The following is a 21,760-nucleotide window of genomic DNA, read 5'->3' on the forward strand; positions in this document are numbered from 1 at the left end:
TATTTCCACGAAAAGGTGTGCCGGACAACATGATTTCCTTTATGCACGTGCCACAACTTGACCATTGCTAACGCCTAACAGCATCAGTTTTGCCTTATTCATGGCATTTGGCCATTTTCATATTTTATCACAATTTCTAATTGCCACTGCATAAAACAATTCTAAAATAACACAACAATTAACCTAATCAAATAAATAGATACTATGTTTATCTAACCCATTATATTATTATTCATCATCCTATCACACTATAATATCATCAGACCTAGTAAATGACACCTGTAACTACTAATCGATGCCAACTCAAGATGAATGCTATCTGCTCACCAGCAACATCAAAGCAGCAATCAGCAACAAAAGAGTTGATGTATCAGGCCAAAAACACAGTTTGACGTTCAAGGGAACAAAGGGTAGGATTTGTCATCAGCCTACAAAATCTGATGCTGCTCAAATCAATTGCATCCCATTAAACGCTACAGTATGCAAACTGTAAACGAGCCACTGTCGTCTCTAGCATTTGAATAGCTCCCACACAGCAATTTGGACAAAATGAAAGGCAACAAGTTTCCTGAATACAACTTAGATAATTACAGTGAATAAGTATTAATTAGACCTAGTCGCAGGCTATAAAACTAAACCCTATATAAATGTTCAGTCCCAAAAATTGTTGCTAGGGGTCACCGATATTGGGCGTATTCGCAAAGTGGCAGGTAGGAATTGTTTCGCCAAAGATGAATCAGCTATCTAGAAATAATAATAAGATCAGACGACAGACATGAAACAATACAAAAGATATTATAATGGAGTACAAAGAAATTGAAAGAAATAACAATTGTCCCATCTTTTGTGTAGGGGAAGTTGACCTCTCAAGGTACCTGGTGCAGACACACACTGGTCATAGCTCAAGCTTCTTTCCTTGTTATCCTGCATTAATGTTAGCAGGAATCACTTCTTCGACAGATGTAATACTAAGAAACAGTTGCTGGAAATCACATTGTTAGCTTTCAATACAGAAAGATAAAACCATGTTCATGCTTTGCTTGAAAAACTTCAATCTGACGAAAGAGAAACTATATGGAATTCACATATTGCAATCAGAAGTGATCAAAATCTCAAAAACAGATAAGATAGAAATAAATAGTGGAAAATTGTTCTACTGAAAACACAAGTGAACTAAAGGCAAGCAAGAAACCACCATTTGTCTGCACAACAATGTGATGTTAGAAGAAAGAGCTCTCAGTGAGGTCAAGAGATTTCTCTCTCTAGAAAGAATGCTCTCCCTTTCTCTCTAGAGTGCCTCAACATAGATTTGCTCTTTAATGATTTTCCTTCAAGTTTTGGTCCGATTAAACGCGTCTCCTAGTGCTTCTCTACGTTTCTACCGATTGTTTTTGTGGTTTTGAGGGTGATTTGCCAACTGTTAAACCTCTACCAAAGGTGAGAAACACATTCTGCAAGTTTTCCCTCTTTCAGCCTGCTGCAGCAATTTCCTTGCTGTTTGGTGGACGTTTTGCTGCAAGCAGGAGTCCAGTTCGCAGCCTGAAGCTTGCTGGATGCTCATCTTGCTACTGGTGGCGTGTTTCCTCTATTTTTTCCGGCCACCTTCAGCTGCCGGAGGTAGGTGGGATATTTCCGTTTTTGGGTCAGCAAAAGTCTGCATTATCAGCTACACAGTCTGTCTTTACTGCACAATCTGCATAGCCAGCCTGTAGCCCTGTTTGACCTGTTGTTGCACCAATCCCTCTAGCAACCTGCAAGCTTCTTACAAGCTGCCATGGCAAAGACAAAGAAAAGTAAGCCTGCAGCTGCACCTGTTGCTAACCAGATCACCAAGGCCGCCGGCCAGCAGCTTGCTGCACCTACTACCGGCAAAGGGATTGCAACAACCAGCCACCCAGCCGCCTAACGTCGCCGGCACTACCAAGGTTGGTCAACCTGATTTTAATGGATTTATTTCTGATTTGGAAGCCTCCCCCAACACAACCAGCCCCCAATCGGAGGAAACGTTGTCGGCCAAGGACGCTAAACCTGAAACTGCCGGCATGAAAAAGGTTTCATTCGCGGCTTTATTCAGCAGCAACCACAAACTCACAGAGGACAACAAGCTCATAAAATTCGCGCTTAATGATGGCCCTCTCATATGCTAGGGTCAAGCACTTGATAGATGTCCGAAGTAAACTTGGATACTGCCTTGTCGGCTACATCGCCGGCAAGTTCTCGGGGCTTAAAGCAATACGTGCACTATCTCAATCATCGGGCACCAGCTTCCAACAAAATGAAAGTGGCTAGCTTATTATCAGGTTCACTCGGGAGGAAGATAGGCAACATATTTTGGCCGGTGGACCGTATTTCATCTACGAACGTCCCTTCCTACTAAAGAACATGCCGGAACTGTTTCGAATTCAAGGAGGACAACATCAACTTTACTCCGATTTGGGCCACCCTTCCATCGCTGCCACTTGATTGTTGGCACCCGAACGCTCTAGGCAAGATTAGCTCGAGACTAGGCACACCCATCGCCATGGACTCATTGACGATGAAGATGAAGAGGGTCTCGTATGCCAGAATTTTGGTTGAAATTAATGCCTCGAAGAAGCTGGTGGACCAAGTTGAGTTTGTTATGCTAAACCTTCCATCGTATGCCAGAATTTTGGTTGAAATTAATGCCTCGAACAGCCGATCGTGTATGAATTCACACCAAAATTCGGCACCAACTGCAACCGTTTCGGCCACCTATAGAAATCCTGCCAAGGCAACCACCCGCTGGCCGTTCTTGCCACCCCTGCTGCAACTGTTAAACCGACTGCAATGAAGAAGGTACAACCTACTGGGTAGACGGTGGTCCAACGATGGAATAAAGGTGATCATAAGAACCAACCATCATCCGACAGTCTTCCTAAGCCGGCAATGGGCGTGCAGCAGTCGACTTCTCCAATGGTCGGTACGGACAATAAGGGACGGCTGGGTACATCGACCCTGCAGCCAAGCCTAAAAGGGCAAGGTCAAACCATACCACACCAATAGACTGAAAAGGAGGCTCACTTGCCGACAGACTCATTGGGTTCATCTACCGATTTGAATTCCCCAACATCTACTCAACATGCTATGTCGGGGCCTAAGACAGCCGTCATTACTCCAAAAAGCCAAAAAGTGAAGCACCCAGTAAGAGGGGAGACCCTCCCTCAATCCCCATGAAGATCGGCTTTTGGAACGTGAGGGGCTCTAACTGGCCTCTTAAATATAATGGGGTGGCCCACCTCACCAAAAATAATCAGCTTTGCCTCTTTGGCATTTTGGAGACAAAGCTTGCAGCATCGCCAATTCCTAAGATTCTCAAAAACTCATTCCCAGAATGGTACCAAACTAACAACTTTGACACCCTCGCCGCAAGTAATCCACTGTCGTGCCACGAATAAGTCTTCTCAACTCTCCTTTTATATCTGGTTTACTTATGGGTTTTACTCTGTTGTGAATAGAAGGAGCATGTGGGAGAAACTCGTTGAATTGGGGCAATCGTGAGCATACCATAGCTCATAATGGGCGATTTTAATTGTGTGAAATCTCCCGAGGAGAAGCAACTTAGTGTTGGCCCAACATGGTATGAACTTAAAGACTTCGTGTATTGCTGCCTCACACTTAGACTGCTTGACGCTCCCACAACAGGCTGTTATTACACCTGGTATTCCAACAATGAAAGCAACCCCGTTTGGTGCAAGCTTGATTGAGTTCTCTACAACAATGAATGGTTTGAGGCCGAATTGCATTGTGGTGCCCATTTCAGCCCACCAAGATCCCTCTTTGACTACTCTCTGGATATTGTCTCTATCTTTGATCTTCCGCCCCCTAAGCCCAAACCCTTTCGATTTTCAATATGTGGGTAGATCACCTGGATTTCTTGGCAACCGTTGAGAAGGGATGGACTGTGAATGTGGAGGGAACGCCACAATTCAGTCTTTGTAGGAAACTGAAGGCACTCAAGGGCACACTCAAAGCATTTAACAACCAACACTACAGCCACATCTCCATCAGGGCCAAAGAAGCGGATCTCGCTCTGCAAGATGCGCAGCGTCAGCTTGAATCTAACCTTAGGGATGTAGCGCTTCGGGACTCATTAAGGGACCTCAGGAAGAAGGCATTCTTCCTTGCCGAGGCTGAAAGACACTTGTTTTATCAGAAAGCAAACATTTATTTTCTTAAAGAGGTGGACCAAAACACCAAATTCTTCCATGATATAGTGAAGATGAACGTTGCTGGGAACTCCATCTTGGCAGTCACTAAATAAGTCACTAAAGAGGACCTGTCTATTATCACTGCTGCCAAGGATATTGCCCAAGAGTTCGTTGCTTACTACATATCACTCTTAGGTACCGAGGTTCACACCCTCTCGATCGATGATGGTGTGTTAGAATGGGGCCCTAAACTCTCTTCCAAGCATACCTTGGACCTCTGTAGGGCAGTCACGCCACTTAAGGTCAAAGAAGCCATCTTCCAGATTCGTGACAACAAGGCACCGGGCCCAGACAAATATCCATCATGCTTTTTCAAGAAAGCATGGAATGTTGTGGGAGATCAAGTCTACAAGGCCTTCATGGATTTCTTTAGGAGTGAGCGAATGCTACGACAACTCATCCACACTATTATAGCCCTTGTGCCCAAATCAGATCACTCCACCTTTGTAGCGGATTACTGGCCGATTTCATGCTGTAACGTCATCTACAAAGCCATCACTAAAATTATCTCAAACCGGCTCACCCCCACGTTGGAGCACCTTATTGACCGCTGCCAAACTGCCTTTGTTTGGAGCCGCAACATCAAACACAATAATTTCTTGACCCAATAAATGGAGGGGTAGTACTTGAGGAAGTAGATGTCACCTCGATGTACTATTAACGTCAACCTATGCAAAGCATTTAACTCGGTCTCATAGACTTTTCTCCCCCGAGTGCTTCACGGGTATGACTTTCCTCCACTTTTAATATCATGGATAAAGAAATGCGTCTGCATTTCATCTTTTCCAATGGCTTTGAATGGCTCCCCTCCATAGGTTTTTTTCGAGGAAGAAAGGCCTAAGGCAAAGAGACCCAATGTCGCCGACCCTCTTCCTTCTTAGTATGGAGTACTTTTCTTGGCTGATCAAGAGGAAAACGTCCATTTCCGACTTCAACTTCCACCCGAAGTGCGAGAAGCTGAAGATTACACACCTCTTTGTCGATGATCTTATACTTTATCCCGAGGTGACCTTCCATCTATTCACATCTTGATAGGATGCCTCCAAGAGTTCAGGGATGGCTCTGGCCTCACCGTCAATACTTCCAAATCATGCATATTCACAGCAGGCATCCAAAATGAGGAGTTTGACGGGATTCTTGTTCGGACAGAATTTGCAAGAAGAGAGATGCATGTCCGGTATCTTGGCATTCACCTAGCGGCACAACGACTTTCAATCACCAACTACTCACCACTTGTGAACCAGATTGCAACTGTATATCCAAATGGACGGCTAAATCCCTATCATTCGTAGGCCGACTGGAACTTATTCGCTCAATTATTCAGGGGGTGGAGTATTTTTGGCTCCAAGTTTTCCCACTTCCAACGGCGGTCATCGAGAAAATTCACCGACTTTGCAAGAATTTTCTCTTGAACTCTAGGAGAGCACCAGTTGTTTGGGAGAAAATCTGTCATCCTAAAGAAGAAGACGATCTTGGTATCCGACACATCAATCATGGAACGTTGCACTCCTTGCCCGAGTTTTATGGAACATCCATCGCAAGGCAAACACATACTGGCTACAGTAGGTCAACAATATCTACCTTAAAGGCGCTTCAGTTTGGGACTGGCAACCGAAGAAGGGGGATTCTCCACTCCTTCAACGGCTTGCTGAAATTCGCAACAGAGTGGTCACCGCATTTGGGTCATCCCATGCAGCAATCCAACAAATGGCAGGATAGTCTACCACAAAGGGACTCCTAACATCGAAAGTCTATGAGTACTTCAGGCTGAAACTCACAAGGCAGCCTTGAAAAGCGGTTATCTGGAAGGCATTCATTCCGCCGAAGTACTCATTTATGTCAGACTGGCTACACGTGACCGACTTGTGTTCCTCCAGGAGGAAGATTTGTGCTCCTTGTGAATCAACACCAAGGAATCAGCCAAGCACCTTTTCTTTGAATATCCCTTCAGCGACTTCGTTTGGTCTCATATCGGACAATGACTTGGCATCAACCGGCACCTCGCTTTGGCATGCACGGTCTACAACCTTCGAGGCACCGTAATGAAGTCATTTTTTAGGGCTCAATGCCCTGTCCCGGGGGGCTTATTATTTCAATCAAGATCACATTGTATAGGTTTCTTTTGACACTTTTCCCACACGGTTCTAATGTACCTTAATCCATAGCGTGGGTTTTTTGTATCTCTCCGGGTATGCCCAGAGTACACTGTAAATGTTCTTGAATGAATGAAAACTTACATTTGACCCAAAAAAAAAAAAAACAATGTGATGTTAGCAGTGTCAAATTTTACTAACTCATACACCTTGTCAAATTTCACAACATTAGCCCTATAACAAATTGGCATGTACAAAGTGGCTAACTTCTTTACCTGAAACAGTAGATTCCCAGGGCTGATGTTATTTCATTAATGACCGATGTGGCAAAATGCAGATAGAGCACCACTGCATACACCAAAGTAAAAGTGAATCCCAATGCGTTATAAATAAGATTCATCAGAAAATGGACAATGAATATAAAAGAATACAATCTCAGTGATTAGTTGATTTAGAACCAAGTAGTAAACCAGCATGCATGAACTGTATTATAAAACATAAAAATGCATACCTGTATATGCAAAGTAACCAAGAAGAACCCAAAACTCATCAACTAAAGGAACTCTGCCATGATACGAGGATCTCATAAGTATTAAAGCTCGACGTTAGAAAAATGATACTTCCATAATTCACATTCTATGGGCAAGTATAGCAGTAAAGTAAATGACCAACAACTTATCAAAGTCACCACGTACCCATCATTCAGCCGGGCTGTGAGAGCATTTGCAATGGCAAAAGGCAGATAAAACAAGGACTGCAATTGCCAACAATAAAATCATAACTTGCTCTGACTTTAGATGGCTTTGGCAATTTACATTGTATAAACATCATGGGGCCAAAACAAACAGAACCTAAACTTTTCCATTAATTGCAAAATATAGGATGAAGCTATCATTATAGAATGTAAGAAGCAACCCATACAAAACACATGCAAATTCAGGCATATACAAGGAATGCTATATTGTATGAAATCCAAGTCCATCAAACAAAACCATAATATGTTTTGATCATTAATGGAACAAATTTTCTACAAACAAATATAGTGATATGATCTTCAGTTTCATAATGCTCAGTAGGAATGATTTGATAAAAGCGAAGTTCATACCATGCACATGTTTGTTTTCAAGCCCCTAGGTTCATCACATAGGTGAGCGAGAATCATCCTTCCCTGCCAAACAAATTCAAGGTCAAAAACATTTAACCTCTTTCAGCATAAGCTACAACAAGATCACCTAGACAGGTAGTTTATAGCATGAACCATGGTGAAGCATGTCTAAGCCATAGAATTTCACCAAATACAAAAGCCCACAATCAGCTCTTGCAAGGAAGAGAAATTGAACACTTGCACAAAGTGCAGAATATGTAACAGAACTTTCAATTTTTACATATATGATAATTCGACAACACGAATCTTTCAAAAGGAGTGGAGGTTTAACTAGGACTATGAGTAAGATTTTTGCAGAAACTAAACCTACAACTGCAGTTAAATTATGTTATATTGAAAACGTACATCACACAACATAGAGATCTTACCACAAGAAACCCGAAAGCAAGCCCGGTACCCACTACGAGCAGATGTGGGTAGTTGCCAATTATATCGGCGGGAGATAAGTAAGCCCTGTGCACTTATACTAAGTAATTGACCATAAATAAAATTTGAACCAACACATTTAAATTATGGCAAATTGAAATATACCAGATGGTAACTCCACCCACTAGCACAACAAAAGGAAAAAGCTGCCAGAAAAATAAGAGAGATATATTAATTTAAAATATTGGGAAAAACAATACAAGAGCTAGTATCATGTATCAATCATGTTACCATTGCCAAAGCTAGTAGCATGCTTCCTCTTCTTGCTCGAACAACTTTAAGAACATTGTGCACACTGCACACAAGCAATGAATATTTTAATTCCTATACGATTTCACATCAAAAGATTAAGGTGGAAGCAGCTGCAATCTAGAGCAGGGACAACCTTCTAAGATATACTTAAGTAATTATTACAGATAAAAAACAAATGCTGTTTAACTGAACAAGATTCAATCATTAGACATAGAGATGTTTAACTGAACACGATTCAATCACTAGATATCATGTTTCTGCTATAAAAAAATATTACTTCAGCAACAACGACAGAGTCAACTTTCTAATTTTCAAACAATATTTCATAAGTTCCTGGTAGCACACATGCCGTTGTTTGTGTGAAATCTTAGAGTCATGTTAACAGTTCCACAAAAAGTAGAACCCTTAAGATATATTAAGCATGAAACTTGTTAATTTCTTAAAGGAAAAGAGGGAAAAAGTTCAACCATTCAGAACAGAAGCGTACTCACTTGCTTGAGACTGTTGGTATGACAGCAAAGACTACCATAATCAACAAGACAGCTTTGTACATCGTGATTTCTGTATGCAAGGGATGAAACAATAAGAAGCTTATGAGAAACCAAACAGATATATAGGAATAGATGAGGTAACAATAATTTAAACCACGAGAATCATGTTCGTAAACTAGTTAAGAAAGGCTAAAAAACCAAAAACAGAAGCCAAGCTACAGATGTTGAAAAATTGCAATCGTCATATGCCAAGGGCAACCACATTTGGTAGAACGTGTTACATTAACCTGGAAACTGACAACACTTCAATGATAAACCTATTTTGGCCTGTTAAATATTACCAACCATCAATTTCCTCCTATTTCTTCGTTTTGCAATACTTACCATTTATAAATGGAATCCAACTCAAGAATGGAACAGATTTCCCAAAGGGTTGAGCCCACCACTCAGGACCTGAAAATAAAACCATTCAGTTCAACCCTCACTGCATCTAGCTGCAGATTTGTACACATACAAACATTCAAATGACGAAGAAAGTTGAGATAGAGAAGAAAAGTCAGAGAATGATACCAACAAGAGCTGTGATGAAATGCATCACATATATCAACAAAAGCCCTTCTGTCGGTCCATTTATAACCGGGAGAATGAGAGTATTGGTAAAGTAGCTGTACAAGAAACATAAAAGCAAATATGAAAGACAAGAAAATATAGCAATTGGAGAGCGGCTTCACAGGATGAGAAAAACTCTCCCACCCTGAAATATTACAAAAACCAAAAGAAAGAAAAAGAAAAAGAAAATAGTACAATAAAAATATAGTTGCTGTTATATCATGAGCCAAGGAGATCTCTATCAGGGATATCCAATCTATTTAATCATCCAATAGCACAATAATAAGGAACATCAAAGAAAACGAACTTCATCCATGGCAATTTAACAGGGGAAGCTTTTTCAGGGCAAAGGAGAAAGAGAAAAGAATATCACCACCAGCAGTATTTTCCTAGCAAAACAAAGGCCCATAGAGCCACATATAAAACAAAGCCATCCCCGTAATCAATTTAAAAATGAGATGCTTAAATTCATGCAAAATACTAGTTTCACTAAGCAGCAAATCCACTTACTGTTCCCATGTGGCCAAGTAGAAAGGAACCGCTGATATAAACCAGAACCAAAAAGTATGCCGACCACACATAGCAGTGCTCCCAAAGGCCAACGCCTCGAACTAGAAACAGTTCAGAATAAAACTCCAAGCATTGCCATTACAAAATCTAGAAAAAGAAACAACGAAAAATTCAAAAACTTACTGCACAGGCAAGAGCATCACATCCTGTAATTTTGTTGGGGCAATGAAATTTGAGAAGATTGTGGTCAGGATAAGTAAAAGCGCAAAAGAGTGTTAATAGAAGAAACAAGAGAAAAGAGAATGCATAAGCCTCACCATGATCAAAAAGTTCTCCCAATGGACTGGAGGAACTTGTTCTTCTTGCTTGTTTTCCATCAACAGCATCAAATGTCTAGTGTGAATTTTCAGAAGGAAAACAGAAATAAGAAAAATAGTCAGGAAACTCACGATCAAATATTTCTGAGAGGAACTCTTAATTGGCAGAGCAAAGAGTTTAAAACAGAACCCAACTTAAAACCTAGAGGAGAAAAGAAAAACATAAATTGCCCTATCCTGTTTTATATGTTTTAATTCCAAAACAGAAAGCATCTCAAGAATACCAGTGCTAGAACCCTAAATAGATATTGAATCAGAATTAAGCAAACTTGAGCATACTTGATATAAGAAGAGCAACAATCCATGGGCAAAGCTAACCCATCTTGGCGGAGGCGAGTCCAAGTGAGGTGAATATATCTGGAGCAGGAGTCCAGACAGTCAGATATAAAGAAGATAAATATCTAAAAACAGATGACGATCAAGAGAAGATTTCCAAAGTTGGCAAGCGGACTAGAGAAACTCTTATAAGCTTCCATACACTTATTTGTTCAAGGCTTCAGAGGCTTATGTATGTGCCAAAGTAACGAAGCATTTCAAGCTTAACTGAGTGCATAAGTTCGCACACAAGATAATATTGGACACGTTTATAGTCAAGCTTTTGATTGGTGTTATCATGGAACAGATACTTTATTCAGTCTTGGGCTCCTTTTATGTTACCCTATACTTAAAACTCAGTAGGTTAAATCCCATTTGCAGTTTCAATATTAGCAAGCACCCTGCCACACCTAAGTTACGAAACGGAAAGGGAGGGAGGGTGGGAGCAATATCTCAAGAGAGAGAGATAGACAGTTCACTCACATATCCAAGTAATGCAGACATAACCAAGAACATAAATCCCATAAGTGTAATCTGAAAATGGAAACAAATGCAGCATAAGCAATGATGCAAGTAGGCTGAAAAAAATAAAAGAGAAAATTATTCAGAGAAAGCTTACCATGTTTGGCCTGTATCCAGTCCATGCACAAAGCGAAACAAAAATAATTAGTGCCCGCCAACGGAACAAAAATATCACATAGGAAAGGCATTCAAGAGAGTAATCTGGCACACATGCCGGTACATAAACTCTCTCTTGATTTAACAACTATTAAATAAATGCAACACAACCCTGTAGCAGCCTCCTAATCTCATCTTATATCCAGCATCAATAGAAAATGTCACTACTACGTTTTTGCTGCACTGCTTCAAAATGAATCAAGAGAAGTGGATAGAATTAATTTAGTCCTCTCATTTTGGTGCAACTTGCAAGGAAGAGATCTGTTACATTAAGGATGGAATCAACTAATAGGCATAAAATGACCATGGGCTACTGGTATAGAATTGCATCAAGACCCAATCAACACATATGCTTCCTTTGTATATGCTTGGTTTTGATCTTGTTAACGACTATTTGCATCATTTGCCGACGTCAGGAGATTCCGCAGGATGCTGATCACAAACTCTCAAACAAGATGGACAGTATGCTAACTCAAGTTTCTGACTTTTCTAAAAAATTTAATGTTCTGATAATCATGTTATAAAGCAATTAAATGATTGATGCTAAACATCTCTCTTGCAGCTTCCAGACACCAGGTAATTTTATGACTGTTTCATCCCTAAAATTTTATGACTGTTAACCATTTAATGGTTTGATTGTTCTCAATCAATGGCAGTCTAGCAAAGAAGCTTTGGAAACCAAAATTAGTTGTCTGCAAAAATCACGTCCTGGTCCAATTACACAACTTTAACTTCAATTTTCTCAGAACTTAGCAGCAAACTGTACCACCTTTCTTTTGGGTATATAAATAGTCATAAATAACATTGGCAATAACAACACTAACACGCCCCATCCATCCAATCAACTCAAGAAACCATATCGTGTAAAACGCAAACCAGCCAACATACATTTACACACACACACACACACAAGAAAAAAAAAACGGCTTTCACTAAAAAAGAACCGCAAACAAGAACCATTAAAAATTCAGAAAAACAAAAGCATAAAACCGAAGTATCAAAACAAAACTAGGAAAACGGAATGAAAAAGGAAAACTTACGGCATCCATAGTGGGAAGAAGTTAACACAGCGAGTCCAGAAGGGCTGCAGCACATATTTGGCCAAATAAGAGTGATCCACTCCACTGTACTTGTACCTATGCAGAGCCGCAACCCCATGCGCCCCTATGTATCCCATTCTCTCTCTCCCTCTCCCTTTCGCTCTCTTTCCCCCCCAAGAATCTCTATAAACTGTAGTATAAGATTCCACTTCAAAGCGTAATTCTTGAAAATCCTGTAATCTGAATATCCTGCACCAAGAAAACGAGATTATATTCTGGGAAAACCTAAATACGAAATTTCAAAACCAAGAAAACAAGAATACGGAGCCGTAGATCGAATAACGAATCTTGTAAGGAGCGCATAGAGAGACAGGAATGGGAATTCATTATGTATACATACAATACATACTATTAAACATTTATGTGTATTAATTCAAGAGGGTCCGATTTTTCTGGCTTAAAAGGGAAACCATAACGACAAAAAGGAGAGAGATTCTGCAATTTCACCTTCGGTTGAATTGCAGAGTGATCTGTGGAGAGAGGAAAGAGAGTCCTAAGTTCTTATTAATATATATATTTCCTAACGAGAAAAACAAAAGAAAATGGTCTTTTCCTCCGCTCCCGCTCGGTTCATCAAAGGCGCTCTTATAACTAAAGAAAGTGCACACGCTTTTTGTTTAGTTGCCCGATCAGCAGCGAAATTGAAATACTTGAAAGCAATAATTCTTTCTTTCTTTTATCCAAGAAATGTAAGGATTACGTTTCAATAATTAATTTTGATATAATCAATTCATTGTAAATAATCATGCAATTTAAATTCAATTCTTGGTATCATATTTTACTATACATAAAAGTAGATGGACTATAATACTTGAATTAATTTGTCATAATTATAAATATTTTTTCATTATTTAAAAAATTACAAATATTTATTTGAAAGTAAAGGTCGTTTAACAAATATCTCCAACAATAGGTTATCATAATGAGACATTTATTAGACAACTATTAATTTTAGAAGGTGTTTGTAAGTTTTCAAACAATGATCGGATATTTTATTAAAAATTGTGGCAATCAAATTGGATAATGTATCAATATATATGTACGGAAAAAAGCTTAATATTCATACATAAAAATATAGATATAATTTTAAAGCTGGTTTTAGGAAAGAAAACCTGATATAGTTGCCATGTCACGAAACATAAATTAGTCTGAATCAAACCCAAAATGGTCAAATGCAATTAAGACTGAATGATAAGTGCACAAGTAGCTAACTTTTATTAGACCGCCACCTGTCTTTTAGGCTTAATGAAAATTGACAAGAAACTCCAACGCACATTAGTCAAAATTATTTAATTTGCTGACTTTTGATGACCACTAACCTTTTAAGTGGCACACACACATATATATATATATATGCTGGGATTCTGGCATCTCTTTTTCTTTTCTCAAGTGGATGCCCTCCAAATTAAAATGATTTTTAATTTATTTATGTCGGCATATATATATATATTTCATATCATATAAATTAAATAAGTTAATTATGAAATAGGTTTATTATATGGAACTTTAGCAGCAAATGAACATTCTTTTGATTGGGTCCAAAAACATTGGGTTGCGTGCAATGAACACTGAAATTTTGCTGAGTTTTGTTAATGAATATTATCTTTTGTACTATACGTTTTAGTGCGCGCAGGCTCTTCTTAATGCTTAAGCAACTCTAACGTATTTTCTTACTTTATAAGAAAGTGTCTTTTGTAATAAGATGATGATTATCTGTATATAATTCATCCTATATGATATTGAAAATGAGCACATTACTCTCGTATAAAAAAAATTAGCAATTTATTCAAGAAGGTAAATTGTTTTATTTTAAAAATCATTGGAAGGTAAATTGTTGTATTTTAAAAAATATAGGAATGTAAATCGCTATTTATTTTTTTATAAGGAGGTAATTTGCCTATTTGTGAAATTATAATGAAGTTGCTTACATTTTTCTATATATATATATATTGATTCATGATTTACCATCATCAATAAAATCATTAGTTAATGTTGTTACACGTTTCGCACTCGGATATAAATATGAAAGGGATGTTTTTAATTAGATTAACGTCCTTGTACTTTTTTTTAATTATTTGTTGTTAATGTAATAACTGAGAAATATAAGAGTTAATTATTGATTTATTATTATGTTATTGTTGAGTATCTCACTTATATCTTTCAAATTGGATCATCGAAACTTCAATTCTCGTAAATTTGCATGAATGATAATACATTCAAAACACCAATACTCAATAATACTGAACTGATACAGTTTCTTTACAAGAAATGTGTGTCTGGCGAGTGGTGTCGCATGTTGCCACTTGTTTATGTACGGACGTGCATGTCGATATGTTGTTTACTCACAATATTATTATATGATTATATATAGTGTAGATAGATTACATTACATGTGGGCATGCATGCACACCCAACAATCTGCATCTATCTTCGGCCCTTTGTCTCCCCCAACTCAACATTTTTAGCAACTTATCCCTATATTTTAAAAAATAAAATAAATTATTCTTTTATTAATGATTTAAATTGGAGGTAATTTGCTTCATTTTTTAAAACACAAAAGAATAATTAGTTAATTTCTTTTCTCATATGAAGTATTTGTTCATTTCATATATCACGAGATAAATTACATTTCATCCTTTCTCTTTATAAGGTTATTATAACTTGGGCGTCTATGAAATATCAATATTTTTCATCTCATAAATATATAGGTGATGTGAATAAACCCACACAGTTAATGTTTTCTTCTTTCTCTCTTCACTTTTTTTATTATTATTGTAACAATAAATGAAACTAAATCAGTCAAAGGGGCTTTTGAGGACGAAAAAACATGCAAATAGACATTGATGTCCTGAGTCAGAACAATTTGAAAGTAGTGTCGACATTTCTTACAAACTTGTGGAGAAAAGGGTTTTATGGACTCCATCATTGAGGCGTCTCATGTAGATACTAGTGCAGCCCATTCTGTCGGTAACTTGGCCCATCAGACCCCCTCTTGTCTGAACAAACAAAGACAGAATTAGCACTTTGGAGTTTGGACACATCCATACCACACAAAATCAAAACAGCGCGTCTGCAATAGTTTTTTATTTATTTTTTCTTGAAATAAATTGTAAAAAAGATTATAAGTTAAAACAATGGTAATGATTGGGAGTATTTGAAAATAAAATTTTGGAATAAAAATATATAAAATTAAATTATTTAAAAAAACAACTTAATATTTATAATTTTTTTAATAAGTTGTAAAAACCGATAGAAAGGTGTTTATAACTTTTGATTTAAATTATTTTTAATTTAAACAATTAAAAAAAAGCTGTTTTTTTTTAAAAAATATTTTTTTATAATAAGTTGATAATCGTTTAATTCAAACCCTTGCAAACACCCTTTATACCTTCATTTGCTCTTATCAACCATCAAATTAATTAAAGTCAAAATCTAAAGAGAAGAAGGGCATAATAAAGCCTCAAAAATTCAGAAAACGAGTGGCCAGAAATTGGACAACTATAGTTGAGGTTAGAAACTGATTACCTACACAAATATTGCATTTGGGAATCAAGGAATCTTTGGTTTGTTAGGTTGTAATGAAAAGAACGATTTTCTAAAGAGAATAATTCGAACAAGAAAATGCACAGCTCAGACACAAATGCTCCTCTATCTATTCGTTCAATCTTATGACATGCGTACTACTTACTGCCATTTGGGCTGTCAATTGTACCTAAGAAAGATACACATACAAAATCGTGTATTTGTGGGCTACGGTTTGGAGGATGGGAGGGGGACTATATTATTTAAAATTTTTCATGATTCCTTCCCAGTTTTAACGTTCGTGGCACGTGATTTTTTTATTTGATTTAACAGCCAATCAATTAATATGATCAAAATATTTAAAAGAAAAAAAGAGCAAGTTTATGGATCAAAAATATAAATAGTAATTATACAGGGACTAAAAGCGCAAATTCCCCGAAATTTGGCAAGTAATTCGGCCTTTGTCAAACTTTAAATCAAACAAATAAAATAGGGAAGAAAATCCCGAGAGTATCGCGGCAACAAGGTAAGTAGTAACTACTCAACGGCACAGAGCTACATAAATACAACCCTGTCGCCCCTCATCCTCATCCCAACTTTCACGTCGAATTCTCCATCAGATTCGAACGGGCTCTACGTACTTTAGGGTTCCATCGAATTCTTCAGCATCCGTAGTGATAGTTTTTCTGTAATTATTTTCGGTATTGTGTGATGAGCTAGTCTGTTTTTAGTCTGTTGTTTCTGATTTTGTTGTCTGTTCTGTTTGCAGGAATTTTTGGACGTCAATTCTATATATTTCCTTGGATTTATTTGTAAACCGAATTTATTTTGTTGTAAGTATGATCTTTTCGTTCTGGCTTTTGATTTGTGTGATCAGGAATGTAGGTTTTTTTATATCGTTTTTGTGTCTTTGAATTGAAAGTTAATGAGTTTTCAATGTTGGAAATGATTTTGTACTAATATAGTTTATATTTGGTCGACCTCGAGAAGTAAAATACACAGCATATATACTCTGGCTTTCATGTATGTTTCCATGCATTGATTCATATTTGTTGGGTTTTTGTGTACGTCTATGTATATAGTCCCATGCATGTTTAGTTTCGAATGTTGTTTTGATGTTCCCCATCTCACTTTTTGAAAAGGTAATACTATTCAAGTATTTATTGATTAATGAACTTTTGTTTTTACATATAGTAATTATGAATCTGGATGTGCCTTATGACATTATGTTTTTTGTCTGATTTGGTTTTGGATCACATAAACAGTTTAGTTGGTCATGAATTTCAGTATATAGTTCTTTTAGCAGAATCAGTGTTAGTTGACCAAAAATTATCCACAAATTCAATGGTTTTTGCTCTAGCTGGAGCAAATCTTTGGTGATAATAAAAAGCTGATGATTTTCATCAACATATTCTCTTGGTGACTCCTAGATGAAGTGAATGTAGTTTTATGATGACTTCAATAGTTTTCAGAATTACTTCTGCTTTTCCTACACATTGTGTGTTCTCTTTCTTCTCGTGCACTTTGCTAGTCTGATATGCATCCTTGTTTTCCTTCATGCTTTCACTTTTATTTTGTGAAAATTGAGAATCCAGTCTGCTCTATTTTGGGAGAATCTGTTTGGCAGTATATCCCTGCTATGCTGCTATTAAGACATTTGTCCTTGGTGGATATTTTCTGTTGTATCGTGATTGATCTACGGTGCCAAGTGCCAATCATCTTATTTTCAGATCTGGTCCTATAACTTTGTATGGTACTTGTGCAGCCAAGATTTGATGTTCTAATGGAGTCCAAAGGCGGGAAAAAGAAGTCTAGTAGTAACTCCTTATTCTATGAAGCTCCCCTTGGATACAGCATTGAGGACATCCGACCAAATGGAGACATTAAGAAGTTCAGATCAGCTGCATACTCCAATGTAAGACTACTATCCCTGGTTTTGATGATATACTTGCTTTCTATTGTATAATGCTGGCACTAAGTCCCGTTCTTCCTTGTGCAGTGTGTGCGCAGACCATCCTGACACTCGTTTGCTGGTGTCCTAATTACGTCTTTGACGTGTCTGAAACCAACTGTTTAGTTATTTAGTTTTTAGTTTTCTACCTGCACTCCTCTTATTCATTTTCCAACTGCCTTATCCTCTACTCTCTTCATGGTTGTGAGGATTCTACATTGAAATGGCTCTGTCTATCTCTTCTATTGTGTTTGAAGGTTTTGAGAAAAGGCTTGAAATCTCCTTTTTTCAGCCAAGCATTTTTTCTGATCCTGAAGGGAAGGGACTTCGATCTCTCTCCAAAGCAAAGCTAGATGAAATCTTAGAACCTGCTGAATGCACCATAGTTGGATCATTATCGAATGAACATGTTGACTCATATGTCCTCTCGGAATCGAGCCTCTTTGTGTATCCGTACAAGATTATCATCAAAACTTGTGGGACAACAAAATTACTTCTATCTATCCCCTCCATACTGAAGTTGGCTGGGTGTCTTTCTCTTTCAGTTGGAACTGTGAGATATACCCGTGGAAGCTTTATTTTCCCAGGGGCTCAGTCATATCCTCATCGCAGCTTCTCTGAAGAAGTGGCTGTTCTTGATAAATATTTCGGGAATCTGGGGCCAGGCAGCACGAAGGCTTATGTAATGGGCGGTTCTGATAAACGACAGAAATGGCATGTTTATTCAGCATCTGCAGCTTCTGTTGAAGCTTTCAATCCTGTTTACACATTGGAAATGTGTATGACTGGTTTGGATAGGGAGAAGGCTTCTGTTTTCTACAAGAATGAATCAAGCTCTGCTTCTCTCATGACCAACAAATCTGGTATAAGAAACATTCTGCCAGAATCATGCATATGCGACTTTGAGTTTGAGCCTTGTGGTTATTCCATGAATTCCGTTGAAGGAGCTGCACTATCAACTATTCATGTTACACCAGAAGATGGTTTTAGTTATGCAAGCTTTGAAGCTGCTGGGTATGACTTCAAAGTAGTTAATCTAGGCCTGCTGAGTGAGAGGGTTTTGGCGTGTTTCCAACCCATGGAGTTCTGTTTAGCTGTGCATGCTGATTTTGGTGCTAAGTTACTTGACGACATTCATGCCTTTGATATGAAAGGTTATTCTCTAAACGAAAAAAGCTGTAAAGAGCTTGGAATGGGTGGATCGATCATGTACCAGAAATTTGTTAGAACTACAACCTGTGGGTCACCTAGTTCCATTCTCAGATGTTGCAGAGAAGAGGATGAAGTAGAAAAGGAGTAGCATTCAGAGTTTATTATCTTCTTCAAGTAAAATCATGGTGCTGGACTTTATGTTCTAGAAATCAAAAGGATTTGGCAAATCAGGCCCAACCCAAGAATTTGTAACGGTTTGAAATTCCAAATAAATAAATAAAAAAAAGTAAAATCATGGTGCTACAGTTATTCGCGTTATATGAGTACTTTTTTGTGCATTTTTTTTTCTCCGCTTTGTGAGTATCTACCTGCTATTCGCTCATGGATTGATTTCTTATGCGATTATTCTGCTGATCTACTGAATAAAATGTTTAAGTTTGTTAACAAGGATCAGACCATGTTGCTTTTAAGTGCAATTAAACATTGTGAATATTCTTATTTTGATTATATTTTGTCAGAAGCAACTAACAACAGAAGAGAAACCAACTTCATATGTGCATTAGAAAATAACCACAAAGCAGAACCAATCTTGAATGGGCCACCGGGTCGATGACGTAGCCGAACGTGTTAAATTTCCCCCGAAAGATATTGTTCTTTTGTTGGTGTAATGAGAAATCTCTTAAAATAATTTTCTAAAAAATTTCCTTCTCAAACCGTAATAAAACACTTTTATTTATTACCAAACATATTGTACATATTTTATTTATTCTCATTTTTATTTCTTGGAGTGTGAATATTCATAAATGAAAGGACAAACCGATCTCCATCCTAGGCTTGGTGTATAGTACCAAGTAGGGAAATAGTGGTATAAAAACTAATTATTTTACTATTTCTAAATAGCAATTCAATTTCATTACATAAATCAATAAAGACCAATTTAATTTTTTTGTACAATTTTAAATATCGATTTAAGTTCATTTCAATATTTCATAATGACCTATTAAAAATTTCATCATTTTTTAGAACCCATTTCAATTTTTGTAACTATATTATCCTTTTAATTCTTTAATATCCAATTAAAAAATGAGAAATTTTTTTAAATGGGTCTTTATAACATAATGAAATGAACTTAAAATGTATATTTTTTTTATCATTTTTGAGATCCACTTAAAAATGACGAAATTTTTAAGTAGGTATTTATAAAATAAAAAAATAAACTTATATGGGATAAAAAAAAATTGTTAAAATGTTTAAATGGGTATTTATATACTATCATGTAATGAACTTGAATAGATATTTAGAAATAGTAAAAAGAAAATTATCATTATACCATTATTAAACTATCTGATAGTATGCACCAGGCATAGAAAACCAGACAAACCTTACTATGTCAATCTTTTATCTCTTGTGTTCCAAAAAAAAAAAAACTTTTAGCTCTCACTTATAAATCAATCACACTCCAACTCACCCAACTCAGATCTTGATCGTAAATAACAAAAATCTCTCGTTCACTCTGATTCATCTGATTAACAATGATTTTTTTGCTAGGTTTTAGACGAGGGCTAAAAGTGAGTCGTCCCTCTTAGCTTCTCTCTCCTAATTAATTAGCGTTTTACTTTTCGTTGAAAGACTATGAAAAAATTCCACTGCGCCTACCAATCTTAGAAAGAAAATTAATATAGCTTTAATTCAATTCCACCCGATATCTAAATCAATGAGAATTTTGCAGTTGTAGACCTAATTTTCTAGCCATGACCCCTATTTTGTGACAATTATGATAATTTACATGCAGTTAAAGAAACCCTAACATTCGCCATAATTTGGGGGTCTTGTTTACATGGTATTTGGCCAGTCCACGGATGCCAAACCATACCAATATGATGAAAATCTGACAAGACTGATTTACTATGTGTACTAAGAACTGTGATCCAACATGGAAAAGATTGTTTGTTTCTTTCCTCTAAAGATGTACTATTTTCCTCTACCTCGCATTTTTCTTGGCAATGGTTCCATAAATGTTCAATCAAGTTAATGGCTTGGTCTAATCATTTTATATATAGTTTTATATAAGTTTGTGATTTGATGGCTCTGCATTATTTGAACCTTTCAGTTAAAATAACAGTACTTTTGTGTAATAAATCTAACAATTTTTATTTATTTATCTTAGTTTGTATGTAAATATTTCTTATTAGATATTGAGTTGATTCATGTTTAGTTTGAACCCATCTATAAAATACTGTCCAAAAATTAGAGCAAGATACATTAATCCTTTCTCAATTCAATTTGGACCCGTTCAATAAAATTCTATATGAACAACATTCGTTGAATGGTCTTTATTAAAGTTTGCGTCATGTGTAGGTCTCAGTAGGGCAAAAATTCTCTTCAAGAAACCAAATAAAGTAGAATAAAAGGAAAAAGGCTATTCAGCTTTGAAATGCAGCAATTCGAATCTTTTATTACGAAATAGTGTTGTATTTGAAAATTCATATGACAAATATATATAAGAATGTATGTTATACTACAAAATTAATTATTACCATATATTTACAAGTAAAAGATTTCAAACAGCAATATTTTAATTTTGATTCTCTCTAAGTTACTATATTTGGTATTCCATAAGGCAACATTTTATGAAGGAAAGAAGTATAAACATTTGTGTATGGGTATCTAAGGCTTCCACATTTACATCCTTTTCCTTACATACTTTAGGAATATTTTTGGTAGGAAAGGTTATAAATGCACTACAAAAAGGAATGGGAAGCATGGGAATGGCATTAAGGCATCCTAAAAAGGGCAACTCTCCAAAAGTTAAATTGGGAATAAATTCTATGTTTGTAAGAAATATTTTGGAGGTGGGCAGCCATCCCTTTCAATTAGGTGCCCAATTAGA

At 36.9% G+C, this 21,760-nt stretch overlaps 2 protein-coding genes across 5 annotated transcripts; one reads left to right on the forward strand and one right to left on the reverse strand.

The window, feature by feature from the left end:
• On the reverse strand, nucleotides 350-12,843 carry LOC105156445 (choline/ethanolaminephosphotransferase 1-like). Of its 3 annotated transcripts, none has more exons than XM_011072569.2 (20): nucleotides 12,693-12,843; nucleotides 12,186-12,434; nucleotides 11,087-11,096; nucleotides 10,951-11,001; nucleotides 10,432-10,509; nucleotides 10,093-10,168; nucleotides 9,959-9,981; nucleotides 9,776-9,876; nucleotides 9,227-9,321; nucleotides 9,041-9,109; nucleotides 8,657-8,726; nucleotides 8,145-8,208; nucleotides 8,019-8,059; nucleotides 7,856-7,940; nucleotides 7,428-7,490; nucleotides 7,018-7,076; nucleotides 6,834-6,886; nucleotides 6,598-6,670; nucleotides 876-924; nucleotides 350-744 (listed from the first exon to the last, which is right to left on the reverse strand). In XM_011072569.2, the coding sequence occupies exons 2-19, from the start codon at nucleotides 12,320-12,322 to the stop codon at nucleotides 903-905; spliced, it is 1,170 nt and encodes a 389-aa protein (XP_011070871.1). In that variant the 5' UTR covers nucleotides 12,323-12,434; nucleotides 12,693-12,843; the 3' UTR covers nucleotides 350-744; nucleotides 876-902. The 3 variants fall into 3 exon arrangements, with proteins under 3 accessions (XP_011070871.1, XP_011070873.1, XP_011070872.1); XM_011072571.2 differs by having other exon boundaries at nucleotides 864-924; XM_011072570.2 differs by lacking the exon at nucleotides 12,693-12,843 and adding an exon at nucleotides 12,595-12,614.
• LOC105156447 (S-adenosylmethionine decarboxylase proenzyme) lies at nucleotides 16,285-19,166 on the forward strand. 2 transcript variants are annotated; one of them, XM_020691518.1, is made up of 4 exons: nucleotides 16,285-16,455; nucleotides 16,537-16,600; nucleotides 17,533-17,682; nucleotides 17,767-19,166. In XM_020691518.1, exon 4 carries the CDS (start codon nucleotides 17,942-17,944, stop codon nucleotides 19,016-19,018), a length of 1,077 nt encoding a protein of 358 aa, XP_020547177.1. In that variant the 5' UTR covers nucleotides 16,285-16,455; nucleotides 16,537-16,600; nucleotides 17,533-17,682; nucleotides 17,767-17,941; the 3' UTR covers nucleotides 19,019-19,166. The 2 variants fall into 2 exon arrangements, with proteins under 2 accessions (XP_020547177.1, XP_011070874.1); XM_011072572.2 differs by having other exon boundaries at nucleotides 16,285-16,600.

Source organism: Sesamum indicum, linkage group LG2 (assembly GCF_000512975.1).
Source record: "Sesamum indicum cultivar Zhongzhi No. 13 linkage group LG2, S_indicum_v1.0, whole genome shotgun sequence".
Taxonomy (NCBI): domain Eukaryota; kingdom Viridiplantae; phylum Streptophyta; class Magnoliopsida; order Lamiales; family Pedaliaceae; genus Sesamum; species Sesamum indicum.

Excerpts from the sequence above, each read along its gene's own strand:
- LOC105156445 (XM_011072569.2), bottom strand. The coding sequence starts at position 12,322 with ATGGGATACATAGGGGCGCATGGGGTTGCGGCTCTGCATAGGTACAAG. Across the intron at positions 9,322-9,775 it reads TACTTGGCCACATGGGAACA|CTACTTTACCAATACTCTCA; the intron begins GTAAGTGGATTT and ends TTTCTTGTACAG. Across the intron at positions 7,491-7,855 it reads TTGCTTTCGGGTTTCTTGTG|GGAAGGATGATTCTCGCTCA; the intron begins GTAAGATCTCTA and ends TTTGTTTGGCAG.
- LOC105156447 (XM_011072572.2), top strand. The coding sequence starts at position 17,942 with ATGGCTCTGTCTATCTCTTCTATTGTGTTTGAAGGTTTTGAGAAAAGG.